General features: G+C 51.2%; 3 protein-coding genes across 8 annotated transcripts in view; 2 read left to right on the top strand and 1 right to left on the bottom strand.

Annotated features, from left to right (window-relative positions):
• Positions 1-899, top strand: part of Ciita (class II major histocompatibility complex transactivator) — a 28187-nt gene extending 27288 nt beyond the window's left edge. The window contains exons 17-18 of the mRNA XM_036198370.1: positions 166-262; positions 758-899. Coding sequence (XP_036054263.1) covers positions 166-241 — 76 coding nt within the window. The 3' untranslated portion in view covers positions 242-262; positions 758-899. The remainder of the gene's footprint in view (positions 1-165; positions 263-757) is intronic.
• The window catches only part of Dexi (Dexi homolog), a 46010-nt gene extending 28918 nt beyond the window's left edge, over positions 1-17092 (bottom strand). Inside the window, exons 1-2 of one of the 2 annotated variants that reach the window (XM_036198368.1) lie at positions 16260-17092; positions 4791-5405 (exon numbers count right to left, since the gene is read on the bottom strand). In XM_036198368.1, coding sequence (XP_036054261.1) covers positions 16391-16678 — 288 coding nt within the window. In that variant the 5' untranslated portion in view covers positions 16679-17092 and the 3' untranslated portion in view covers positions 4791-5405; positions 16260-16390. Of the gene's footprint in view, positions 1-4790; positions 5406-16259 lie in introns of those variants that run through there. The other variant, XM_036198369.1, reaches the window with a different exon arrangement.
• Positions 17093-19432: 2340 nt separating this feature from the next.
• Clec16a (C-type lectin domain containing 16A) overlaps positions 19433-21647 on the top strand; it is a 209449-nt gene continuing 207234 nt past the window's right edge. For all 5 annotated transcript variants that reach the window (XM_036194913.1, XM_036194911.1, XM_036194912.1 and 2 more), the window contains exon 1: positions 19433-19703. In XM_036194913.1, the coding sequence (XP_036050806.1) occupies positions 19624-19703 (80 nt within the window). In that variant the 5' untranslated portion in view covers positions 19433-19623. The remainder of the gene's footprint in view (positions 19704-21647) is intronic.

Raw genomic sequence — 21647 nt, 5'->3', positions numbered from 1 at the left:
GGGCCTCCTAGCATTCCGTTCACCCATGCTGATCTGTATGCTGCCAGGTGGGGTGTGGTTAAGGTTCTATGCAGAGTGGGAGGCGGGGCTGTGGGTAGCTTGCCCTGAGGAGTCCTGGCTGCCTTCCCTCTAATCTGGCCCTGGGGTCCCTTGTCCCCTCTGCAGAATGTGGACACCCACTATCCCCTTTGGGGTTCAGGAACACTTGCAGCAGCTAGATTCCCGGATCAGCCTGAGATGACCCTGCTGTGCCCTGGACAAGGTAACTGTGTTGGACTCCAGAAGGGAGAACCTCAGGGACATCTGGGTCAGTGTCCTCGTGAGGGGGGACCAAGGGCATCAAGCAAGGCTGGTTGGGTTTCCTGGGGCCACGTGTCATCTGGAGCTATCCTGTCTCCAAATTGGCAGGAGTCCTCCAGACTTTGGGGACTTGGGCCAAGGAACCTCCCTGAGATCAGTCTTAAGGACTGGGGAAAGACAGGCTGAGCCAGTCACCTATCATCCCCATCTTGGAACTGGGAAGTCCTTCCTTTGAAACTTTAAGTCTTTCTTGTTGTTGTTTCTCTTGGGTTCATCTTCATAGGAAATTAATACATTTCCTGCCCACAGCATGAAGACAATTGTCCCTCAACCCCCCTGTGTTGCAGTTGTCCTCCAGTCCCTCCTTCAGCCCCCCACATTCTGACACCCCTCCTCTGCTGTCAAGGCTGCCCCATGGAAGCTCATGGGCTCACCTGTCTCTCCTGATCCTCCACAGCATGTACTCTGGGACACTGACCACGCTGGACCTTGAACTGGGTACTATGGACTCTGCTCTTCTGTGGGCCATACTCCATGAGAGCCGGCCTCTGGTAACCCTGCCCCTGCAGGCTTGGAGTTGGGCTCTGCCTAGATGAGGAACGGACACATCTTGCTCTTCTCCAGGCTGCAGGAACAGCTACAGGCTCTTGCAGCCAGGCAGGAAGCCAGCCCCATTCAGTGGCCGTGAGCAGTGGCAGGCAGGTCTGGTCTGGGGCTGCATTCATTGGGTCCACCCAGGAGGCGAAGGTCTTCTCTTTGACGGTCCAGGCCAGAGTACGGAACTGAAGCAGCCAAGCACCTGCCTGGCCAGGTCAGGGCCAGCCTGGTGAGAAGGCACTTCTTCCCTGCCACTCCCCTGACAGGGCCTGCTGGATGCTCTGAAGACACTAAGTGTGGCCCTGGCCGGCAGACCTCTAAATGTGACAGGGAGTCTACAGCAGCTCTTTCTACTTGTGGCACTGTTTCCACAAACTTTCAGTCAAGGCCTGAGCTGGCTAAGACCCTGGATGTGAACCAAGAGCCAGGAATGGTAGACTACAGGACAGGAGGAGCAGCCAGGAGCTGCTCTGCCTTCTTCACATGTTCACTACATTTTAAACACACTCTCACTGCAGCTCTGGGGTTTGGTTTATCCCACAAGTTCCATCTGGGGGTCCCTTCTGTCCTGGTATCTAATGCAAAAGAAACCACCCAAATCACAAGAACTTAAAACAGTTCACACTTCCATTCTGCCCCAACCCCTGTCCTTTAGGCAGGCTCAGAAGAGACAGCCCAACTGGCCCCACCAACCCTCTGAGTCAATTGGGGCAGCTAGAAGCCGGGCTGGAATCATCTGAAGGCTTGCGCCTGTATGTCTGGTGCATGGCATGGGTTGCTGGCTGTGAGCCCTGAGTCCTTAATAGACAGCTGGCTGGGGACTTCTCCAAGGGGAGCTGGTTTGCCTTCCTCATAGCACTGCATCTGTATTATAGGGTGACTACCCAATGAGGGAGAACAGAGAGGAGAGGAAAAAGTGAGGAGACACAGGCCAGCAGAGACCACCTCATCACAGGCTGCATAGCATTGTTTCTACCACATTCCATAGTACAGAACATGCACGGAGCACACCATACAGTCCAACTCTGCCCAGATCCTGCACCTTCTGTAAGGATCTTGGTAGATTTTAAGATTCAGTGAAAAGTTATTTTTTCCAAGCCTGAGGGCTAAAAGAGTGACCACTGGTACAAAGGAGTGTTCTCTTCTACTGCCCCACTGCATCCTGGGAGCAGTTCCTAGAACCAAGCTGGTCGGCCTCAGCTGCAGCCAGCCAAAAGGAGCAGGTAGCACCCGTGCTGCCGTTCTTGTTTTTCCTGGGGGCACTGGCTTCGAGGTCAGGATCCACTGATCCCTCCATCGGGACAGTGACAGTGTGCTTTCTTGCCTTGGCAGAGGGAGCCGTCTAAGTGGCTCCAGCATGCCAGCCCTGATGCCAATAGGACTGGCCCACATCCCAGAAAGTGGGAATTGGGCTAGAAGGTCCAGGGAGGTGGTCTGCATGACTGCTTGGGGGTGATTCTCAGAGACAGGTCCAGCTGCAGAGGGCACCTGTGCAAGGCATCAAGCTCAGGGGTGGCACATGGAAGTCCCATTTGTGTGGCCACAGGGGAGGGTACTGAGGCACTCTCCAAGGCAGATAACTGCTGCACCAACCAGTCAGGTAAGCAGGCCTTTACCTCTGCCTTTGGTCTGTCTGGAGATGCCAAAAGTACCTCTCCTTACTCTGCTGAGGGCTGTCACTTAATGGGTTGATTTATGTAAGGTACTCACTATAGTACCAGGGACACCGTAAATGCTCAACAAACCTCCCTGGTTCTAGATCCTGTGTGCTGGGCAGCATCTTAAGCCCTCTGGCTCCTGAAGGGAGGTGTGACACCAACTCTCAGTTGAGCTGCCTGGTCTCATGCTCCATCTCACCATATATGCAGAAGCAAGTGTGTCAGGGATCTTCTGTGTGTTAGATTCCCCATCTGTAAAACGGGCAGAGCCATGGGATCATCTTCACTGGATTATGTAAAGACTCAATGTGGAAACAAAAATATTAATAAAACGGGTCAGCAAAATGGCTCAGGGTAAAGCAAGCCTGGTGATCTGAGCTTGCTTCCCCAGGACCCACATGTGGAAGAGATAACCATCCCCTACAAGGTGTCTTCTGAAGTTTCTGTGCACATACATATGCACAGGCAAAACACTCATACATATAAAACAAGGTCATGTGTGGTGGCACACACCTTTAATGCCAGCACTCAGAAAGCAGAGGCAGGAGGACCTCTGTGAGTTCAAGGCCAGCATGTGAGGCCGTCTTAACCAACCCCCAGCACACAGCTTAGTGCAGGAGCGCTCCTTTCATCCACCTGTGTTGCATTCCTGCCTCTGCCTGGAATGTTCTTCCCCAACCTGTATGTGACTTCCTACAGGACTCTACGGTTCCTCAGGCAGATTATCTGTTTCTCGTACCTCTGTACCCTACTCTCCAACTCCATCTCAATATTCTCTTTTGCTGTCTGCCTGTCTAAATGTGAGCTCTAGGGAGCAGGGCATTTGTCTGCCTTGATCACCCCTCTGCCCTCTCGACCCATTCAGGTGCCTGTACATAGTAGGTGCTCAGTAAGTGTGGTATGGATGGCTAATCCTCAGCACTAGCTCATTTAGTCATTGTGCAACTGTGCACTGAGGACACATGGGTGAACAAGACACTCAAGGCTCCTGTGCTGGAAGTCTTGCATCTTAGCAAATTTAAGACAGAGTGGCCAGGTGTGTCTGGCCAGGCTGTGCACTGCACAAAGGCTCCTGGACAGTGGGTATGTGAGGGTGCACTCTAGTGGAGCCTGGAGTGGGATTGCATCAGTTTAGAAGAGACTCTCTCGGTAATTAGCATGGCGTCATCTCAAGAGGTGGGTAAGTTGTGATTCCCATGTTAGAAACTTGGCATTATAGGGAAGGAGTCAACCTATCAGCTTGGCCTGTGACCCCTTTGAAGGATCTCTGTGGATATGGGGTATGGCACACAGTATGCTAGAATAGGTTGCTGCCCCCCCCCCCATCATTCAAGAGGCAGTTCTGGGGGAATTGGCAGGCTGCACAATCCAAGTCCCTCCTTAGCCCTCAACTTCCCTCCAGGCTTCTTTCCGGGGAGTATGTCTCTCTTCCTGTTGTATACATCACAGCCAAAAACTGCCATCTTGGAGAATTCTGTTGCAAAAGGATTATCCCATTATGGAGAGGTGGGGCGTGTCACAGGATCTTCCCATGAGTATCTGACGGCTCCCATCTGTTGTAGGCCATGCTGCCCTAACTGCTCATGGCTTCAGGGAGGAGCTAGAGCTATACTCTAGGGAAGACCAGGGAAGAAGGTGCCATTTTTGGTGGGGTTTAGAGACAGGGTCCCATGAAGCCCAGGATGACCTTGAACTTCTGATTTTTCTACTTCCATTTTTGAACTTCTGATACATTTGTCTCTGTCTCCAGAATGCTGGGATTATAGGCATGGTTTATGTGCTGCTGGGGCCGGGGCCTTATGCAAGCCAGGTAAGGATTCTACCAAGTGAATTACATTCCCAGCCTCTTCCCCATTCTTTATTTTTTTAAGGCAGGGTCTCACTGTGTAGCCTTGGCTGGCTTGGAACCTACTTTTTAGACCTGGTTAGACTTGAACTCATAGATATCTGCCTCCTCTGCTTCCTGAGTGCTGGGATTAAATGCATGCACCTCTCTCATTGTTCATGGCAGTGTATCAAATGCTGTGTGTGGGGCTCAGGCCCAAGTCCCCGGACCCCTAGCTTTCCCTACTGTAACTCAGGCTTTCAGAGGGGGGAGATGGCCTCTCTGAGTGAGTCCCTAGTCCCTGCTGCATCTCCAGAGTGGGCCATCTGACTTTGTGTCAACTGTCAGCCAGAAATGCCCCCTTTCCAAAATTCAAAACAAACAAACAAAAACCAGCAACTAGACAAGGGCAAGGGGTTGGCATTGCTTACATTTTTTAATGAAATAAGTCAGCCTCTAAGTATTGCTTTTACAGGCTTATGGAAATCAAGTGTCAATACCACTCACACTTTCCACACCACTCACACTTCCAAAAATAGATTTCTAGCCAGAGACAGCCTTCCCCAGTGCGGCATCTCAGTCTGTCAACATGGAGAGGCTAAACCCCGCCTGGGCCCTGGCATAGCCTTCTTCGGAGTGACTCCCTGAAACTATGATCAACAGTCTTGGGTCTGAAGCCTACCCAGGCTGAAGGCTCAACCACATCAAACCACGCTGGAGGGAGTGGCCTAAGTATGAGTCTGTATGCATCCCACATCTGCTCTCCGTGTCCTTCCCAGAGGTTAAGGGTGGGGGGTGAAGTGCAGAGAGGTGACCTCTGGCTAGGTTCCTGTGAACATCCATTACAAAGGTGGAGCGTCACAAGCCAGATCCAGGACGTCTGAGCACGGGGTGGTAGGTGAGGTCTTTGGAGCCCTTCTCCTTCCTGTAGGGCCTGGCAACTCTCCCATCTTGGCACTGGGTCCCCACCTCTCCTGGCATACTCCTGGGTTGGGGCGGGAACCCGGTTGTTGGCACGAGCAGGCCTAACCAAAAAGACAAAGGATAGTCATCAACAGGAGCCACTACATGGGGGGGGAGGGGGGCTGCCTCCCTGGGGCTCAGGTGGGGCAAGGAAGCTCTGATCCTAAGGTCCCAGACGCTCCAGAAGCCCCATGCTCAGGCTGTGGATGCTTTTTCCTCTCTCTTTGCTGAGCAAGCATTTACCAACTGAGCTACATTCCTAGCTCCCTGTAGCTTTTATTCCAAGTTCTTATTAATGAATTTGCTTCCCTTTTGAGATCCTGGGGAACCAGGGTAGTTTTCCATGGGAGAGGAGGGCTGTCCAGGCGATCAGGAGAGGGAGAGAGATGCTAGGGCTGGAGGAGGAGCTTAGCCAGAAGGGAGGTCAAGCAGGGGCGGCTGAGCAAGCTCCAGGGAGTGGGCAGTGCCTCCCACCTTACCCGAAAAGCACTGTGCTTACAGGAAGGCTCACTTGATGCAGCTTGTCAGCTCTGTTCCCACTTGGCTCCTCTTCCCATGATACAGCATCGCTTGTAAGCCCTGGCCCTGCGGCAGGCTCTCTCCTCCAATCCCCTCAATCCCATATTTAGCTGTCCCTCTACAAACACCACTGATCATCAGATGGAATGATCACTGTATTTGCGAAACACGCAGTGTGTACTGCTGAATAACATCCAGGGCTGTGTGGGGCTACCACAGGTATCACATAGTTAGCTGTGGCCCTGGCCACTGACCAGGTAGCACCTCCAGTCACCATGGCTGCTAAAATTGTTGCCCACCTATTTCAAAGAGCCACTAAGCAGGCATAACCATGTCCCCCAGGAATTGTGCCTCTCCCATTTTATAGGCTGCAAAACAGAGGCTCAGAGAAGCAGGGTAAGTGGCCTGCAGTCACACGAGTAGGACAGGCAGAGCTGGCACAGACTGGTAACACATGGGGACAATCACAATCTGGTTGCCACCACACCTGGTATCCTGTCATGCGACTTCCTCCCACCTGCTTTCCCCAGCCCTGGGTGCCTTGGCCCTGCTTCCAGAGAATGCCTAGCCTCTGCTGCAAGAACTGGATCACTAATGTCTTCCACAGCAAGTCGCTTTCCACCAGGGACTGCCAACATCCCAACGCCCTCACCAGTACCTGGGGTGACAGGAGGCACATCTTATGCCCACTCCGGCTCCCAGGGCTTCTGAGCAGGACTGAGCCCCAGACTACAGTGGTAGCCTGCTCAGTGCCCACCTGCTCCACCTTCCTAGTCTCACTTCCCAGTCTCCACACGAGTTCCTGAGATCTCCTCCCAAATAAGCACTTAGGCCCATGGTCATCTCTAGCCTCCTCACCAGCCTGTGAGTTGGTGTTGTTATGTCTTTTGGGTAGATGAAGACATCAAGGCCCCAAAAGCATAAGGTACTGTTGAAAGATGTTCAGCTCTGAAGCACTGAAACCTACCCAGGTGTGGTGCCCTGGCCCCGTGATTCCAGCACTAGGGAGCTAAGGCCAGAGAATACAGGTTAGGGGCCAGCCTGGCTACACAGTAAGGACTGAGTGTGTTTGAGGCCAGGCTGGGCCATCTAGTGTGAGCCTGTTTCCATAAACAAAACAAGTGCTGTGTATCACCAGCTCCTGTTCAGATTTTGCACACCAGTGTGTTACATGCTGGACCCCAAGCTAGAAGATGGGTGCCAGGCACTCTGTTGAGTTGTGAGCAACTTCAGCTTGAAGAAGTCTTATCAATGATGGGACAAGGCTGTGGGCATAGATGGAGGTCCACACAGGGCTGTGCTCACAGGAAGGGCTTAGCTGCCTCCTCAGTTCTGAACAGGGTGGGGGTAGGAGCCATATGCTCAAGTTTCTCCTATCCTCTGTCAGGCTCTTTTACTAAAGGCCAGCTGGGGACACATTCTACCATGGCTCAGAAACCTTCCCTAGTTCCCACTGCCCCTCTACAGACAGGCCTTCCTCCCCTCTGGCCCCTTCCCACCTGCCCACAGAACCTGTGGGCAGCAGGGGCTACAGCTACACTGGACCTTCTAGAAAGACTTTCTGAGACTCTTGTCCTGTCCCAGCAGAGCCCACTGTAGCTGCTCTTCCAGCTCTTCCCTCCAAGGACCCTGGGGGAGACGCGGTGCTGGGGAAAGCCTTCAAGGTCAGAAGCCTGAGGCATAGTAATCTCCTGAGATCCCCTCCTGGAGGCCAACTGCTGGGTGCCTTAGCCAGGTGGGAGGAGCCACCAGGCCTCACTCCCTGCCAGTCCTTGTGACTACACAGTCTCAGCATGCTGCTATGACTGAGCCTGCTGTCACAGGTACTCTGTCCCTGTCCCCACACCTTGCCATAGGTTTTAGTGGATACTGTGGACGTCAGTACATCTACTGAGTCTCTTAGTTACAGCCAATGATGACAGGTGCCTGTTCACACAAGCTCCTCTCCTCCCAAAGAGTTTTTTAACTTTTTTTTTTTTTTTTTTTTTTTTTTTTTTTTTTGTGGAGCTGAGGATTGAACCCAGGGCCTTGTGCTTGCTAGCTAGGCAAGCACTCTACCACTGAGCTAAATCCCCAACCCCGAGTTTTTTAACTCTTAAAAGCCAATTTAAGTTCTGGAGAGACGGTGCAGTGGTTAAGAGCACTTGCTCTTGAAGGAGTGGTTAAGAGCACTTGCTCTTGAAGGGCACCCAAGTTCTGTCCCCAGAACTGACATGGTGCTTACAACTACCTAACTTCAGTTCCAGAGAACCCAGGCCCTCTTCTGACCTCCATGGTCTCCTACATGCCATGTTCCCAAATAGATCATACATATAATAAACAAATCTTTTAGAAAGTGGATTTAAAGAAAACAACTGTATAACGAATAATTCAGGGGCCAGCAAGGTGGTTCAGCTGATAAAGGAACTTGCCACCAAGCCTGATCTCTTGAGTGTGACCCCCAGGACCCACATGGCGGAAGGAAAAAAAAAACCAACTTTTACAAGTTTTCCTCTGACCACCTGTGCACCATGGCATGTACCTGCCCACCCCTGCACACACAAAGAACTGTAAGTAGTAATAGTTGAGGTAGTAGGCAGAAAGAAAAGAAACCAGCCTTCTTGAGGCTATGGACTTAGCACTTCTCTTACAGACAGCCTTCTAGAAACCCACTGTGCATCCCTTTTTCTCCACATACCCAAATGCTTGGCAGACATCCGGGATCTCTGCACTGGAGGTAGACTGTGCAGCAGGAGGCCATCTGGTTCATGGCCAAGGGTGTGGTAGCAGTCTGGCCACCTCACTAGCAGCGGCAAGAACAGAAGAGGAAAAGGGCTTCCTGTCTCCACAGGTCAGTCCCTGATGAGGACCAGCTTCTTGGGCCTGAATTCCAATCCCAAGTTGGCTGTGAGTGCTCATCACTATGGGCCATCTACAGTGTGTCTGAAGTTGTCCCTGGCTCCCCTGCATTTGTCTGCCCAAAGCTCCTAAGGCTTGTGACACATCACTTATTTAGACAGGCTGAGTATCTCCCATCTAGAATGCCTGGACCAGAGTGTTTGGGATTCTATAGTATTCAAGTACAGTAATGAGATGCCCTTGGGAACTGGTGCAAGACTAAATGGCTTTCCTCTCCCTGCCATGGCACAAGTATAGAGAGCAGGGGACAGCTTCCACGAGTCTGGTCTCTCCTTCCACCACGTGTGCTCTGGGGCTCTAATCAGGTCACCAGCTCGGCAGCAAGTGCCCTTACCAGCTGAGCCATCTCACAAGCCCTGGCAATGCAGTTTTCCTGCAGCTCTTCTTCCTCAGAGACAGTTTCACCATGTAGCCTGGCTGCCATGGAACTCTTGATGCTTCTGCCTCTGCCTTCCCAGTGCTGAAACTGGAGGTACTTGCCACTTCACCTGACCCAACTCAAGAGTATTTTTATCATTCTGATGTATAGTCTCACTCCATAGCCGTAGGCTGGCTTCAAATTCATGATCCTCTTGCCTCAGGCTCCTGTGTACTGGGATTGGCATGTGCCACCACAGCTACAAGTCTCAAGGGGAATGTTTATATCATAAGCATGGAGAAAAACAGCACTTGTCATAACAAAGGTAATGTGGACATGCTAAAGAGCCAGAGGAAGCCACTCATCTGCCTCCATGCCTGGAGCAGAGAAAAGCAAAAGCAGGCAGGTCAGGGCACCATGAGCCTGACTCCTCTGGTACCTTCCAGGGATTCCTCCAGCCTTGCACCTCACTTCAGAAACTCTGGGCAAGTGGGGATGGCGTGAGGGCCAATGCGCTACCTCATAGCTGGGCATCTAAGATGAGTCACTGAACCTTCCTCCAAGCCTCAGTTTCTCTATCTAATGGGCCCTTCCTAGACAACATCACAAGGTGACGCTCTGGGGAAGCTATGAAGATGTGGGTGGGGTACCCAGTTCTAACCTCCCAGTCAAGCTTCCTACCAGGCAGGAAGCCTGGGAAGGCCTTCCTTTTGGGACCGGGGATGACAGCTGCAGGGCACCAGCATCAGTTATCACTCAGTGGGTACCAAGCATCACCAGCTGTTTCACAGGCAGTCTACGGAGATGCTCTCCACTGGTTACTGGTGCCAGAAGAGCAAGGAATGCCAGGAAAGGGGGAAGGCTCCTGGGGCTCGGGGTCCCCGGGTCTAACACACCATATGGTGCTGCATTACAACTTTACATTAGTCACCGACCCACGGCAAGCCTCTACGCAGGTACCGTTATTCCTTTTTCACAGAGAAGGAAACCGAGGCCGGGGAGGTGATGTCACTTGTCGAAAATGTTTGTAGAACCAAGACTTAACCCCAAATGTGATTGCAAAAGCCCTAGGAAACAACTTTAGGGGTCACATGAGCTGGCGGGAATCACCTCACCTCCATAAAACACACACTGCTCTGTACTCTTGGTCAAGTCTTACCACTCTGCAGAGAAAGTTCCACTTTGGCGCCAAGAATCTGGAGCCAGTAGCAGTAGTTCAACACACAAAGCCGGTCCTGGCCTTCGGCAGTGCCAGCTTTACCACTTGGCCAGAAGTTAATGACTTAGGTACTTATTTTCATCTTGCCAGGAGAGGGTGACTTTCTTCTCACAGTGACATAGCATTCTTTTAAAAACAGATCCACAGATCAGTCTTGGGGTGTACCTTAGCAGGAGGGTGTGTATTTAGGATGTGTGAGGCACAGGATTGGATCACCAAAAACAACCAAAAATAAGTCCAGAGGGTCTGGGGCTATAGTCCGGTTGGTAGAAGGCTTTCCTAGTATCCACAAAGCCCTGGATTCTATCCCAGCACCACATAAACTGGGTACTGTAGCACAGAGCGAGTGTAGGGACCCATGACCAAAATCCCAGTATTTGGGAGCTAGAAGCAGCGAGATAAGAGGTCCAAGGGCATCCTTGGCTAAAGAGTGAGTATAAAGCCAGCCTGAACTACCTGTCTCAAAGAAACAAAAACAAACAAAAAGTCCACATAAAAAAGGAGACTTTTTTTTAAAAAAAAAACAAGTGAAGCACTAAAACTGGCATTACTAAAGTTGAACTATAAAAGGAAAAGCAGTAACTCAACAGTGGAGAGGCCGTGCTGACATCACCAAGGTTAACAGGACTGCAGCAATGGGGCAGGTGGCGTGTGCCTCTCAAAGCACTGCACCGAGAACATTCTTCTGTGGCCTTCCTGCTAAGACTGCGTCACACATCATTTGAACGGGATCCAGAGCACAGACACTTGATGACCCCAGGCAGAGACTGCCCATAAATGCCAGACTGGCCTCTCAAAACTGCCAGTGTCACCAAGATATAGAGCTGGTTCAGAATAAAGAAGGCAGTGGCCACAAAGCCCTCATTTTTACCATTAAAGGACATTTCCGGGACAAACACATTTGTGAATAAAGCCATGGATCAGAGTGCTCCCAGGGTTGGCTCCCTGTCGAAGTTTCTGATTCCAGCCAGGCGTGGTGGTATCCACCTGCCATCCCAGGGTTCAGGAGGTAGAGTGTGTGTGTGGGGGGGGGGGGGGGCAGAGTCATAGGCCTGTCTTGGTTACAGAAGCAGTCCATCTCAAAAACAACATTTTGCTGTTCTTGACAATGGTGCTATGGATACCAAGTACAGCCTTGTTTTAGGAAAATAGAGCAAATCATTCAGGAACAAAGGGATGTCATGTCTGCAATGCACTTGTGGTTTAGGACATGACTGTCCACATGAGCATGTGTGTGTTCAGGTCCATGCTTGTGTGTGCACAGAGAAGAAGCTTGCACTGAGCACATAAACACAGCACATGCTCGCTGGCAGGCTCTGGTGAGGGGAGCACAGAAGTTCTTTATACTTTTCTTGACTCTTTGCTGTGAGTATGGAATTTTTACATTTTTCTAAGTCTTTTCAGGAAAAAAGGAACAAGCATGTAGAGGAGATGGGCTCAGAGAAACTGTAAGCTGGTGCTGGAGGGGACATGGGAGACAGATGCTCGGGAGGCTCTTCTGCTCCCTGGTGGTCACTATGCTGTGCAGGAGACACTGCTGTTCTTATTTGGCCTTGTTCCCACTCACTTTCTGGTCTTCAGTTTCTTTACTTGCAAGGCTAGGTTAACTCAGCAGTCAGGAGGCAGAAGCAAGAAGATCTTGAGTTTGAGGCCAGTTGGAGCTCCACAGTGAGACCCTGTCTTGTGCTCTACCGACTGAGCTAGCCGGGCACTCTGTCTCAAAAAAAAAAAGTCCATCTTTTTCAATGGGATTTGGTTTCCCGGTGCGGCTGGTGCTCTCTGCCATCCAGGATGAAGGCAGCAATAATGCCGACAGGAGCTCTTCATCGAGCTACACAGATCCCAAGGCAGGGAGGAGGGTGCAATGCAGGCTTCAGTTTTCTGGCTGGACGCTCAGAGCCAAGGGCACGGGGCCATTGGATTCTTACTGGATTCTCGGCTGGCCTGGAGTCCTTTTCTTCCCAAAGGGATGGCCAGAACTGTCGCAGCACTGTGACCAGGGAACCCTCTGGTTGTCTCACAGATCAGGGCATGCACCTGCCTCCCACACCTCTACAGCCTCTTGTCTAGACAATAGCTTTAGCATCCTTCCTGCTGACCCTCACCCTGACCCAGCTCCACAGGCTACCTGTGGGTCTGAGTATATGGGTGCCCCCATGGAAGTAGTGGGCATCCTAATTGGGCAGTGGCATGCTCAGCTGGGTATTCTATTGATAGTACAGGCTACAGTCTGCCAAGGGAGGCCAAGAAAGCAGCTGTGGTCCCCAGTTGAGACACCTGAGCTGGCAGTAAGCCAGATCAAGGAGTCAGTCACCTTTATTCCACAGTCACACTCTATCAGGCTACACACACTCTACAACATCCCCATTCCCAGGCCAGAGACAGTGCCTCTTCCACAGCATCTCATGTGCCAAGGGAGGTCCAGTAGGCACCTGCCATCTGTTAGGACTCTGAAATAATCAACCAGGCTAAGCTGCCTCTTTAACCTAGAAGATGAATGTCAGCACCCCCCACACCTAATGCTCCCAGGCATGCACCTAGTCTTCTCCCTGTCACAAACAAGGAGCTTCATTCCCTACTCCCCTGGGCCACACTTGAACACTCTAGAAACCACTCTCCAGAACTCCAGAACCAGTGCCCTGAGGACTATGGGCATGAGGAAATGTCTCTAGGGCCCAGATAGGTAGGAAGGCAGAGATAGAGATAGACTCTGTGTGTGTGTGTGTGTGTGTGTGTGTGTGTGTGTGTGTGTGTGTGTATGTGTGTACACTAATGGGCATGTTCCCTGAGCCAGTCCTTTTGTTAGTCATGGGCCATAAATATTCATGCCTAAGGCTGTTGAAGGCAGTTGGCTCCAGAAGGCACCTATCTGTCAGTAACAGAGGCTGATGTTCGTGGGCCAGTCACCACATGGGGGGTAGGGGGAGGTCCAACTCTTTGTCCTCTGAACAAGGTAGATCTTTATTACTCCTGTTTTATAAAAGAGGTCACCAACATGTGAAGATAAACAGCATTCCCAAAACTGTGGCTAGGCCTGAGATTTGAATCTAGGAAATGTGAATTTGGAGTTACTGCTCTTCACCCTGACTCTACATCGACTCTTCAAATAAGTGCTCAATAAACGAATGAGAAGCTGAATTATGTGGGTAGACACAAGAGGTGGGGGACCCAAGGAGCAAAAGTGGGTGTTCTTTGTCATGCTGACACTGCCTGGCACGTCCTGTGTGCACGCCCTTTCCTAGTGTTTCCTGATGTCATATGAGCATGAGTGGAAACAAGCATGCCTGGTCCCCATGGCTCCTCTGCTTATAGAAAGGGGCCAGGAGGTGTGGCTGGGTCTCTTCACTCCAGGCCGGTACCAGTCATCCTCCAGCAGCCTCTGGGGCTGGCCTTTCTGGCCCTGGGACCAAGGTCTTCTAGCTTGGATTGGGGGACACGTAGTGTAGTGTGTGGGTTTCATTAGTCTCTGGCTCTGGGTAGGGGGATTTTCTATATCCCTCATCCTTCCTACCCCCAGGGTCAGGCAAGAGTGTCCCAAAGAAATGCTTCTTGGTGTTTCTGCTCAGACAGCATTTGCTGCAAAATATGTCAAAGCATTTGGGCTTTAGTTTTTAGCTTAGAATATGCCAATGTTTTCATTTGGAGGGAGGAGTGTTTCTGTTGATACAGTAAGAAGATAAAATAAGACAGTTTTTTTTCCCCCCAAGTTAGTGTCTTGAGTGTCTATTTGGCTCAGGGACAGAGACGCAGCTTAGGACCACAGGGGCACAGCCTAGACTCTGTGGGAAAAGAAGGGCCAAAGCTTGTTGAATGACTACATGAGTGAGCACGGAGGCCCTAGAACCAGGAGTGTATGTGGTCCCGTCTCAGGCTCTGAAAGGATCCCAGAGGTTCTATCTGTTAGGTGTTGACTGTGTGTGCTTGTTTCCCCGTCACCTCTGGGTGGACAACTAACAGCCTCCTCACGGCTTCCTTGCTCCTACACTTGCCCTTCAGCGCCTTCTGCTCATGGCGGCTAGTCATCTTCAGAGAACATGAGATGGACAGACTGCCATGACGTCTCAGGCCCACCATTGACCTCTTTTGTGCTTCTGTGAGGCCAGCTTCTGTTTTAGCTGTTCAGTGAGTGAGCCATCCCTCTCCTCTCAAGGTGTGGGTACTAGCAATCCCCTCTGCTCAGGCTGCTTTGCTCCAGAGCTCTCTGTCTGGCTCCTTCTTTCAATTTAGGGCTCAACTCATTCCCTCTTCCCTGCAGAGGCCTTCTCTGGCCCTCTCATTAAAGCAGCTCGGCCCTAGTCTCCTCTCTCGGTCAGTCCTCACAGAGCATCTGCCAGAGACCAGATGCTGTGCGACCAGCAGTGAACACAGCAGCAGAGCCCCGAAACTCCTCAGTGTGTTTCTGGGTGCCCACTCGTGTTCCTCATTGCAGGCCTGTGTGCCAGGTGCCATCTGTCTTTGCTCACCAATTACTCAACAAATCGGCATTTGTTCAATGAAAGACTGGATGTCAGGTTGGCAGGAATGCTGAGCAGCAGGCACATACCCTGCCTTGCAGTTGGCTCCTGGGAAGCTGTCACTAAACTTAACCAAAGAGGTCTTCAAAGATATCTCCCTTTGTCCCCAAGTATCTCCTGCTAACTGTGCATTATTTCTACAACAGACAGACCGAGTGTTCTCCAAACTCCACCGCCGAAACCCTGGTCCTGAAGTGATGGTGTTGGGAGTGATTAGGTCATGAGAGTGGATCAAAGTCTGTGCCTGCAGTGACAGTGTTGGGGTGGTTAGGTCACAAGGGTGGAGTCCTCTGGCAGGATTAGTGCCCTTTGGAAAACTATGAGAATGAAATGTTTGCTGTTTGAGCCGTGGTATTCTGGAATAGTATCTCAAACTAAGACACTCTCTTATGGTGATGTTGGCAATCAGGTAACACAGGAGAGGAGGGGTGACTGCCTCTTTGGGGTGAGGGATGTTAGTGTCTATATCTAAAAGGAGCCCTTGCCCACCAGCTCCGTAGCCCCTTCATCGCCATGCAGGCTCTATGCCCTGCCAAGTCCCAGCACTACCCAGCAATAGGGCTAGGCCTGTCCTACAGCTGGACCCAACAGCTTGCCTGGCACAAATGTTCTCTCACATAGCCCAGCTGTCCCCTTTGCTTGGGGGACTTTAGCCAGTCTTACTCTCCCTGGACTCACATTACTCTACCTCTAGCTACTACAAAGCTTCTGGCAGAAGGCCAGAGGCAGGTCTTTAGTGCAAACCATCCTGTGGTTCCTTCTGTTGACCCTACGGTCCCTCCAGGCCTTTCAAATTCTTCAGACAAAGCCAGCTTCAGCTTAGGACCACCTGCCTGTTCCATAGAGGCAGCCCAGAAACTGACAGTCTCTGCAGATCTGAGCTGCGGATCAACCCAGGAGCCCTGAAACCTGACTCCAAATACAGCAGCAGCCGCACTGCCAAAAGGAAGTGCAACCTTGTTTGCTGAAGGCTTCCATTCTCCCAGCCCTTTTTTCTGAGGCCCCTGAGTTGAACTAGTCCCGCAGGAGGCCACAGAACAAAAGTGACCAATGCCTCTTATGACAGCAGTCTATCCTTCTAGGACAAGTAAGAATTCCCCAAACCCCAAGGTCACAAGACAGGCTGAGACTAGGGAGAGCAGCTGACAGCTCCACCTCAAAAGGTTCTGGGTACAAATCTTTTTGCACAAGTCATGGGGGTAAACCGCAAGATTACTCCAAATGTTAGTGTAGATCCTGGGTCCCTTCCTTGGGGGAGTCTCTCCAGACTCCCCTATTCCTAGCATTCGAGTTAGACCTAGAGGAGGTGGCCAGAGAAATCAGAGGCTTGAGGGAAGAATGTGAGTGTGCCCTGAGGACATCACCTCCTCCCTCCCCCGCAAGACATCCCCATCTCAAGGGCACTTACGGGCCTCTTCCTGGGGTCCCATCCCGGTCCAGATGGTGCCCCCAACTAGTGGCAGTGGCATGATATGGACGATTGGTCCAGGCCAAGAGTTGCGGATGGTGGAAGGCAAGTGGGGCACAGTAGTCAAGACCTTACTCCAAATATCCATCAAAGACGTCGAGCTCCGAGTCTGCATCGTAGAGGCCAGAGCCGGGGTCGGAGAGTACGCCGAGGTCCACCAGAGCCTGGTCCAAGTCCTCGGGCAGGAAGACGAGGCCCACGTTGAGGACGATGTATTCCATGAGAAAGGCGTAGTAGAGGATCAGCACATTGACGAAAAACAGGCCCACGTAGAACATAGAGGGCAGCAGCGGTGGCTGCACGTAGGAGACCAGAGGGCCCAGAGCGTCCAGGTGGGCTGCGACCCGGGCGCCGGGCATGCAGGGGCCGGCGGTGTGGGCGGCTGCCGGGCGATCCCAGCGACCTCAGCCGCTGCAGCGCCCGGGCGGCCGGCAAGGGGACAGCTCGGCCATCCAGGGGGCGCCCCGGGGCTCGGTGGCGGCAACGCTGGGCCCCGGGCGGCCTTCAAAGACGCGTCTTGACCCCCCCGAGATGCTCGGGGCCGGGTCGCAGCGCCCCGGGATCGGGCCACACGGGCCGCTCGCCCCTCAGGGCGCCCCAGAAGTGGCCAGCGGCTCTCTCAGGGCGCCACACTCGCGCACCCCCGCCGAAGCTCAGAGTCGAGGCCGGGTCCCCGCTGTCCCCCCAGCCTCTTCTCTAGCCGGGTCCGCGCCCCCGCAGACTCTCAGCCCGTCGCTGCGGCCGCGGCGTAGCTATGCAGCTTTCCAGCACCGCCTATCCAGAGGCTCTGCGCTCATTGGCCAGTCGCATGCTCACTCGCGTTCATTGGCTACCTCAATGCTCCACGCTCATTGGCTCTAGCGGTCCGGAGGCGGGTACTCGCTCCGCCCCAGGGAGGTGCATCAGTCTCTAAATTGCTCTCCTGAAGTTGATACTCCCTACCCTCTGCACCTAGCACATAGATATTGTGCCTCACCTCTTTGGAATTCAGTTTACCCATTTTAAATGAAGCCAAGTAGAGAGGGGATGTCGGCAATTCCACTGAAAATCTTAGATATTTCCAAGGCGCTTTTATTTTATTTTATTTTTTTTCTTTTCACGGTAGAGTAAGAAGAACCAAAGAGCTGTCGGGAGATCTGCATTATTAGGGTTCCTTGACTCCTGAATAGAGAGCACCACAGGCAGGTCAAATCTTCCGCCAGCAAGGTTGCTTATTGTTTCTTTTTTACTTTGTAGTCCATGTTAAAAAATACTAAGTTAAAAACTAATGCTAAGTAATTGAAAATATCTGCTCAGATTCCTCTGTCACCGACAACACCTGTGCTTCCAAAGGTGCCTTCCCTGGGAATTTAAACAGCTGGCGATCAAGACCAGGGTCCTGTGTGTGCAAGATGTAGGCAAGAGTCTTCAGTTCTTGAAAATACAAACAAATAAACAAAAGGGTCTCACTGTGTAGCCTCTGGCTGGCCTGAAACTGGCTATAGACCAGGCTAGCCTGGAACATTCCACCTGCCTCTGCCACAATGCCACAATGCCCAGCCTATCCCCAGTTTTTAATACATCTTTAAGGTCACAGTTAGTTTCATAGGAGCTGGACAAGGCAATGCATTATGTACGAGGAAACCAGATTCCAGAGAAGTGGATCCTCAAAGCTGCTGAGCCTGGTTCATTTTCTTTGGGGCACAGGCCTACTCCTGTTCTTTCATGACTTTTATTGCCTCTCTAACTCAATTACAGAGGAAACCATTAACCTGGCACTGGCCTCTATTTCTCTAATTCTTGGAAGCAATGTGAACCATCATTTACTCGATCTATCGATGTTTGTTAAAAACCTACTATGTGCCAAATCTTGTCCTGGGCACTGGAGAGAACATTGACCCCTGACTCAATTCTTTTCTTTGGACAGTTAACGAGCTACCACGGGAATTAAATAGCCATGAGCTACAGAAATGAACAAATGAGTGGGTACTAAGCCACAAAGTCTTGCTTCCCACAGAGACCCCCCTTCAACATGAGAGGGAAATTCAGGTCTGTGTAAGCTCACATAGAAAGTGTGGAGTTTCCTTTCTTTCTTAATGTGTTAATTTGGGAAATGGCATGGATTTTGGATGAAGACCAGAGGAAACCCCCAGAAATACATTGTATTTAACTTTGGTACATTGCTGTTTGTACCTTTCCAAAATGTTGTAAGACTGAAGTGCAAAAGGTAAAGGATATTTGACCGAAGCAAATAAGGATACCTGGGCCTGAATCATGCCTCTGCCACATGTTAAGTGCCTGGCTATTCTACAATTCAGTTTCCTGGATTGTAAAATGAGGTTAATAAGAACATCTACCTCATAGAGTTGTGATAATTAAATAGTAAATTACTTAGGATAGTGACATATAATATGCACCACCCAATGTCTTTATTTTTATTTAATTATTACTATTGTGATATTGAAGGTTGAACCCATAATGCACAAGCCACATATTCCCAACCCTTTACAAATTGAAAGAGAATTAGGGCCTTCAAAATGACTTAGAAGTTAAAAGATAGTTGTTGCCAAGTCTGAAGACCTGAGTTCAATTCCCAGAACCCAAATGGTGGAAGGCAAGAACCTACTTTCGAAAGTTGTACTCTGACTTTCTCACACACACACACACACACACACACACACACACACACACTAAAATGTTTTTTTTTTTTTTCTTTTTTTAAATTTAAGAAAACTAAACCTCGCCAAATCTCCAACTTACACTTCTTGACTCAGCATCTCTAGTAACTGGGGTTTCAGGGCACACTCTTCTTTTTCTAATTACGAAGAGTGTTTTCTCCCACTTTCAACAAACTGTCCCCCAAAGCCCTGCCTACAAGTTTTCCGTTCCCCGCCATCCCCTTCACCGTCCCCTCCCATCTCCCTTCACCGTCCTACTCCTACCCCCTTCACCGTCCTCTCCCCTCTCAAAGCCCCCCCATGACAGTGTCCCGCCTCCTCACCGCCTCTTGCTCCGCCTCTTTTGGATGGCCGCGCGAGTCATGCCGGCCCTTGTAGTCCGTTCGCAGAGTCCCGTCGCCCGGAGCCTCACTCGAGAACTGCATTTCCTAGAGTTCCTCGCGACGGCGGCCGTAAAGCGCGGCGGTCGAACGGCCGGTTCCGGCTGAATGTCAGTGCGGGGCTGTGGGCCCGGGAGGAAGGTGGTTGGCGGTCTCTCCGCCGCCCCCGCCGCTGCCGGCTGATCTTGAGATGTCGCCGCGGACGCCGGGCCGCTGTACGGATCGGACATGAAAACCTGAGGCGGGCGACGGGGCTGGGCTGCGGACATGTTTGGCCGCTCGCGGAGCTGGGTGGGCGGGGGCCACGGCAAGTCCTCCCGCAACATCCACTCCTTGGACCACCTGAAGTGAGTATGCGGGGCGCGCGCCGGGGAGGCGGCGGGGCCGGGCGCGGACGCCCAGACACGGGCTTGGCTCGCTGGGCGCCAAGGGACGCGGTGGACAGGGTCGCCGCCGGAGGGTACTGTGCTGGTTATCCGCGAGGCTTTGGAGTCAGGGCACCTGGCTTCGAACCCTGATCCTGTCGCTCCTGGCCCTGTGACCTTGGACAAGTCGGGTGACTTTTCAGTCTCTAGACCCCCAACCTGAAAAGTAAGGGCTTCGATGAGTTTTCCGTTTGTGGACTGGAGTTGTCCTGATGGGGGGCAGATGAAGGCCACTGAGCGTCTCGGAGTGGCACTTCTTGGATGGATAGTTTAAAGGCCAGAGGCCCCAGAATTGGCCAGGTCTGGGTTCGAATTTAGCAGTATGCATTTAAGCTTCAGTTTCCTTAGCTGTAAAACGAATAGAGCGACAGTACTACTTTCTGTGGTTATTTTTAGGATTGGGTGGATAAGAGAATGAACGCTCAGAACATGTACAAGTGCTCTAAAAAGAACAATGATTAAAAGAACGAAATATTTTCAGAAGGAAATCTAGAGGGATAGTCAGCAGTAGCACTTTGGGAGAGGACAGGTGGCAGACAGAGTCCTAGGGATACAGGAACATACTCAGAAGAGGCTAGCTTTGGAGTTAGACCTGTGTTCAAATTCTGACTCAGCCACTTAATTACTGTGGCCTTGGTCATATTTTATCTCTTTGATTTTCCAATTTACCATTACCAGTTGGGAACTATGAGCTGTACAAGGATTGGGTGATGCTGTGCATGCAAAGTGATTGACCCAGTATCGTGGTAGCCAAGCCTTCCCAGCCCACCCCAATTCCTTGCTGTCTAGTGGTTTCATTCATCATACTCCTGTTGTCTTCTATGGTTCTGTGGTTTCTTTCTAGCTTTTGTTAAACTGATACTTCCAAGGCATAAGAGGCTGCTTGGTTTCTTTGCAGTTGTATTTCCAGGATGTAGCACGTGCCTAGTGCACAGTAAGAACTCAGTGGATACTTAAAAAAATGGAAAGGAAGAAGAAGAAAAAGAAAAAGAATAAATTGGGCAAGAGTTGCAGAACATTAGGCAGAGCCTTGGGATTCGGGGGCGGGGGGAGGTGGTGGTTGCAAATTGAGAGAGTGGTGGAAGATAGAGACCTTTGAGGAGGAGGAACTTCAGGGAGAGAACTGGAGGTGGGGTGTTAAAGGGGGTAAGGAAACAGCTTAAGCTGTTAAAAACCCACAGGGTTTTTAATGCTAAGTAAAGGGAGGGATGGGAGGATGGCGAGGTAACAATAGAAAGGAAGGCAGGAGCCCCAGAAAGGATTGATGAGCTAAAAATTAGATGGGGCTTCTCATTTGATCCCGGGGTATAGAATGGCTTCTGTCATACATAGTGCAAGCATTTAGTAAATGTTTATGGCTCTCCAAGTGTGGAGAGCAGGATGGTTTAGGGGTGGAGAGAGAAGACAAGGAGAAGAAAGAGGTTGAGGGCAAGGGGGGGGGGGAGTTGGTAGGGATGCAGAAATCTTAAACAGAATGGCAGATGGCCCAGAAAGGGAATGTGGTGTGGATGAGTGGCTGAAGGCTGAAGGATTTGAGGAATGTGTGGATGGGTATGGCTATGAAGGGGAGGGTGTATCCTGAGGGGCTGGGCCTGCCTAAGCACCTGCAGCTGACTCTCCCTTAGCTCTGGCTGTAGCCACTTTAATTTCCCATTTATTGTGTTATTTTGTCTTGCGAAAAAGTTCCTGTTTTCTTGTATGGTTTCCATTATATAGACACAAAGGCTAAGATTCAGGGAGCTTATATCACTGTCCCAAGGGGGAACGGCTGAAGACTGTCAGTCAGATCTCGATTCTAGTTTCCTTGTTATACTGTCCTTCTGGATAAAACTCTCCATTTGAGGATACTTTTGACTGGGCTGCATG

The sequence above is a fragment of the Onychomys torridus genome, chromosome 8 (assembly GCF_903995425.1).
Source record: "Onychomys torridus chromosome 8, mOncTor1.1, whole genome shotgun sequence".
NCBI classification, from domain to species: Eukaryota; Metazoa; Chordata; class Mammalia; order Rodentia; family Cricetidae; genus Onychomys; species Onychomys torridus.
Note: the sequence above shows the minus strand (reverse complement) of the source record. Positions and strands in the feature narration are given on the sequence as shown.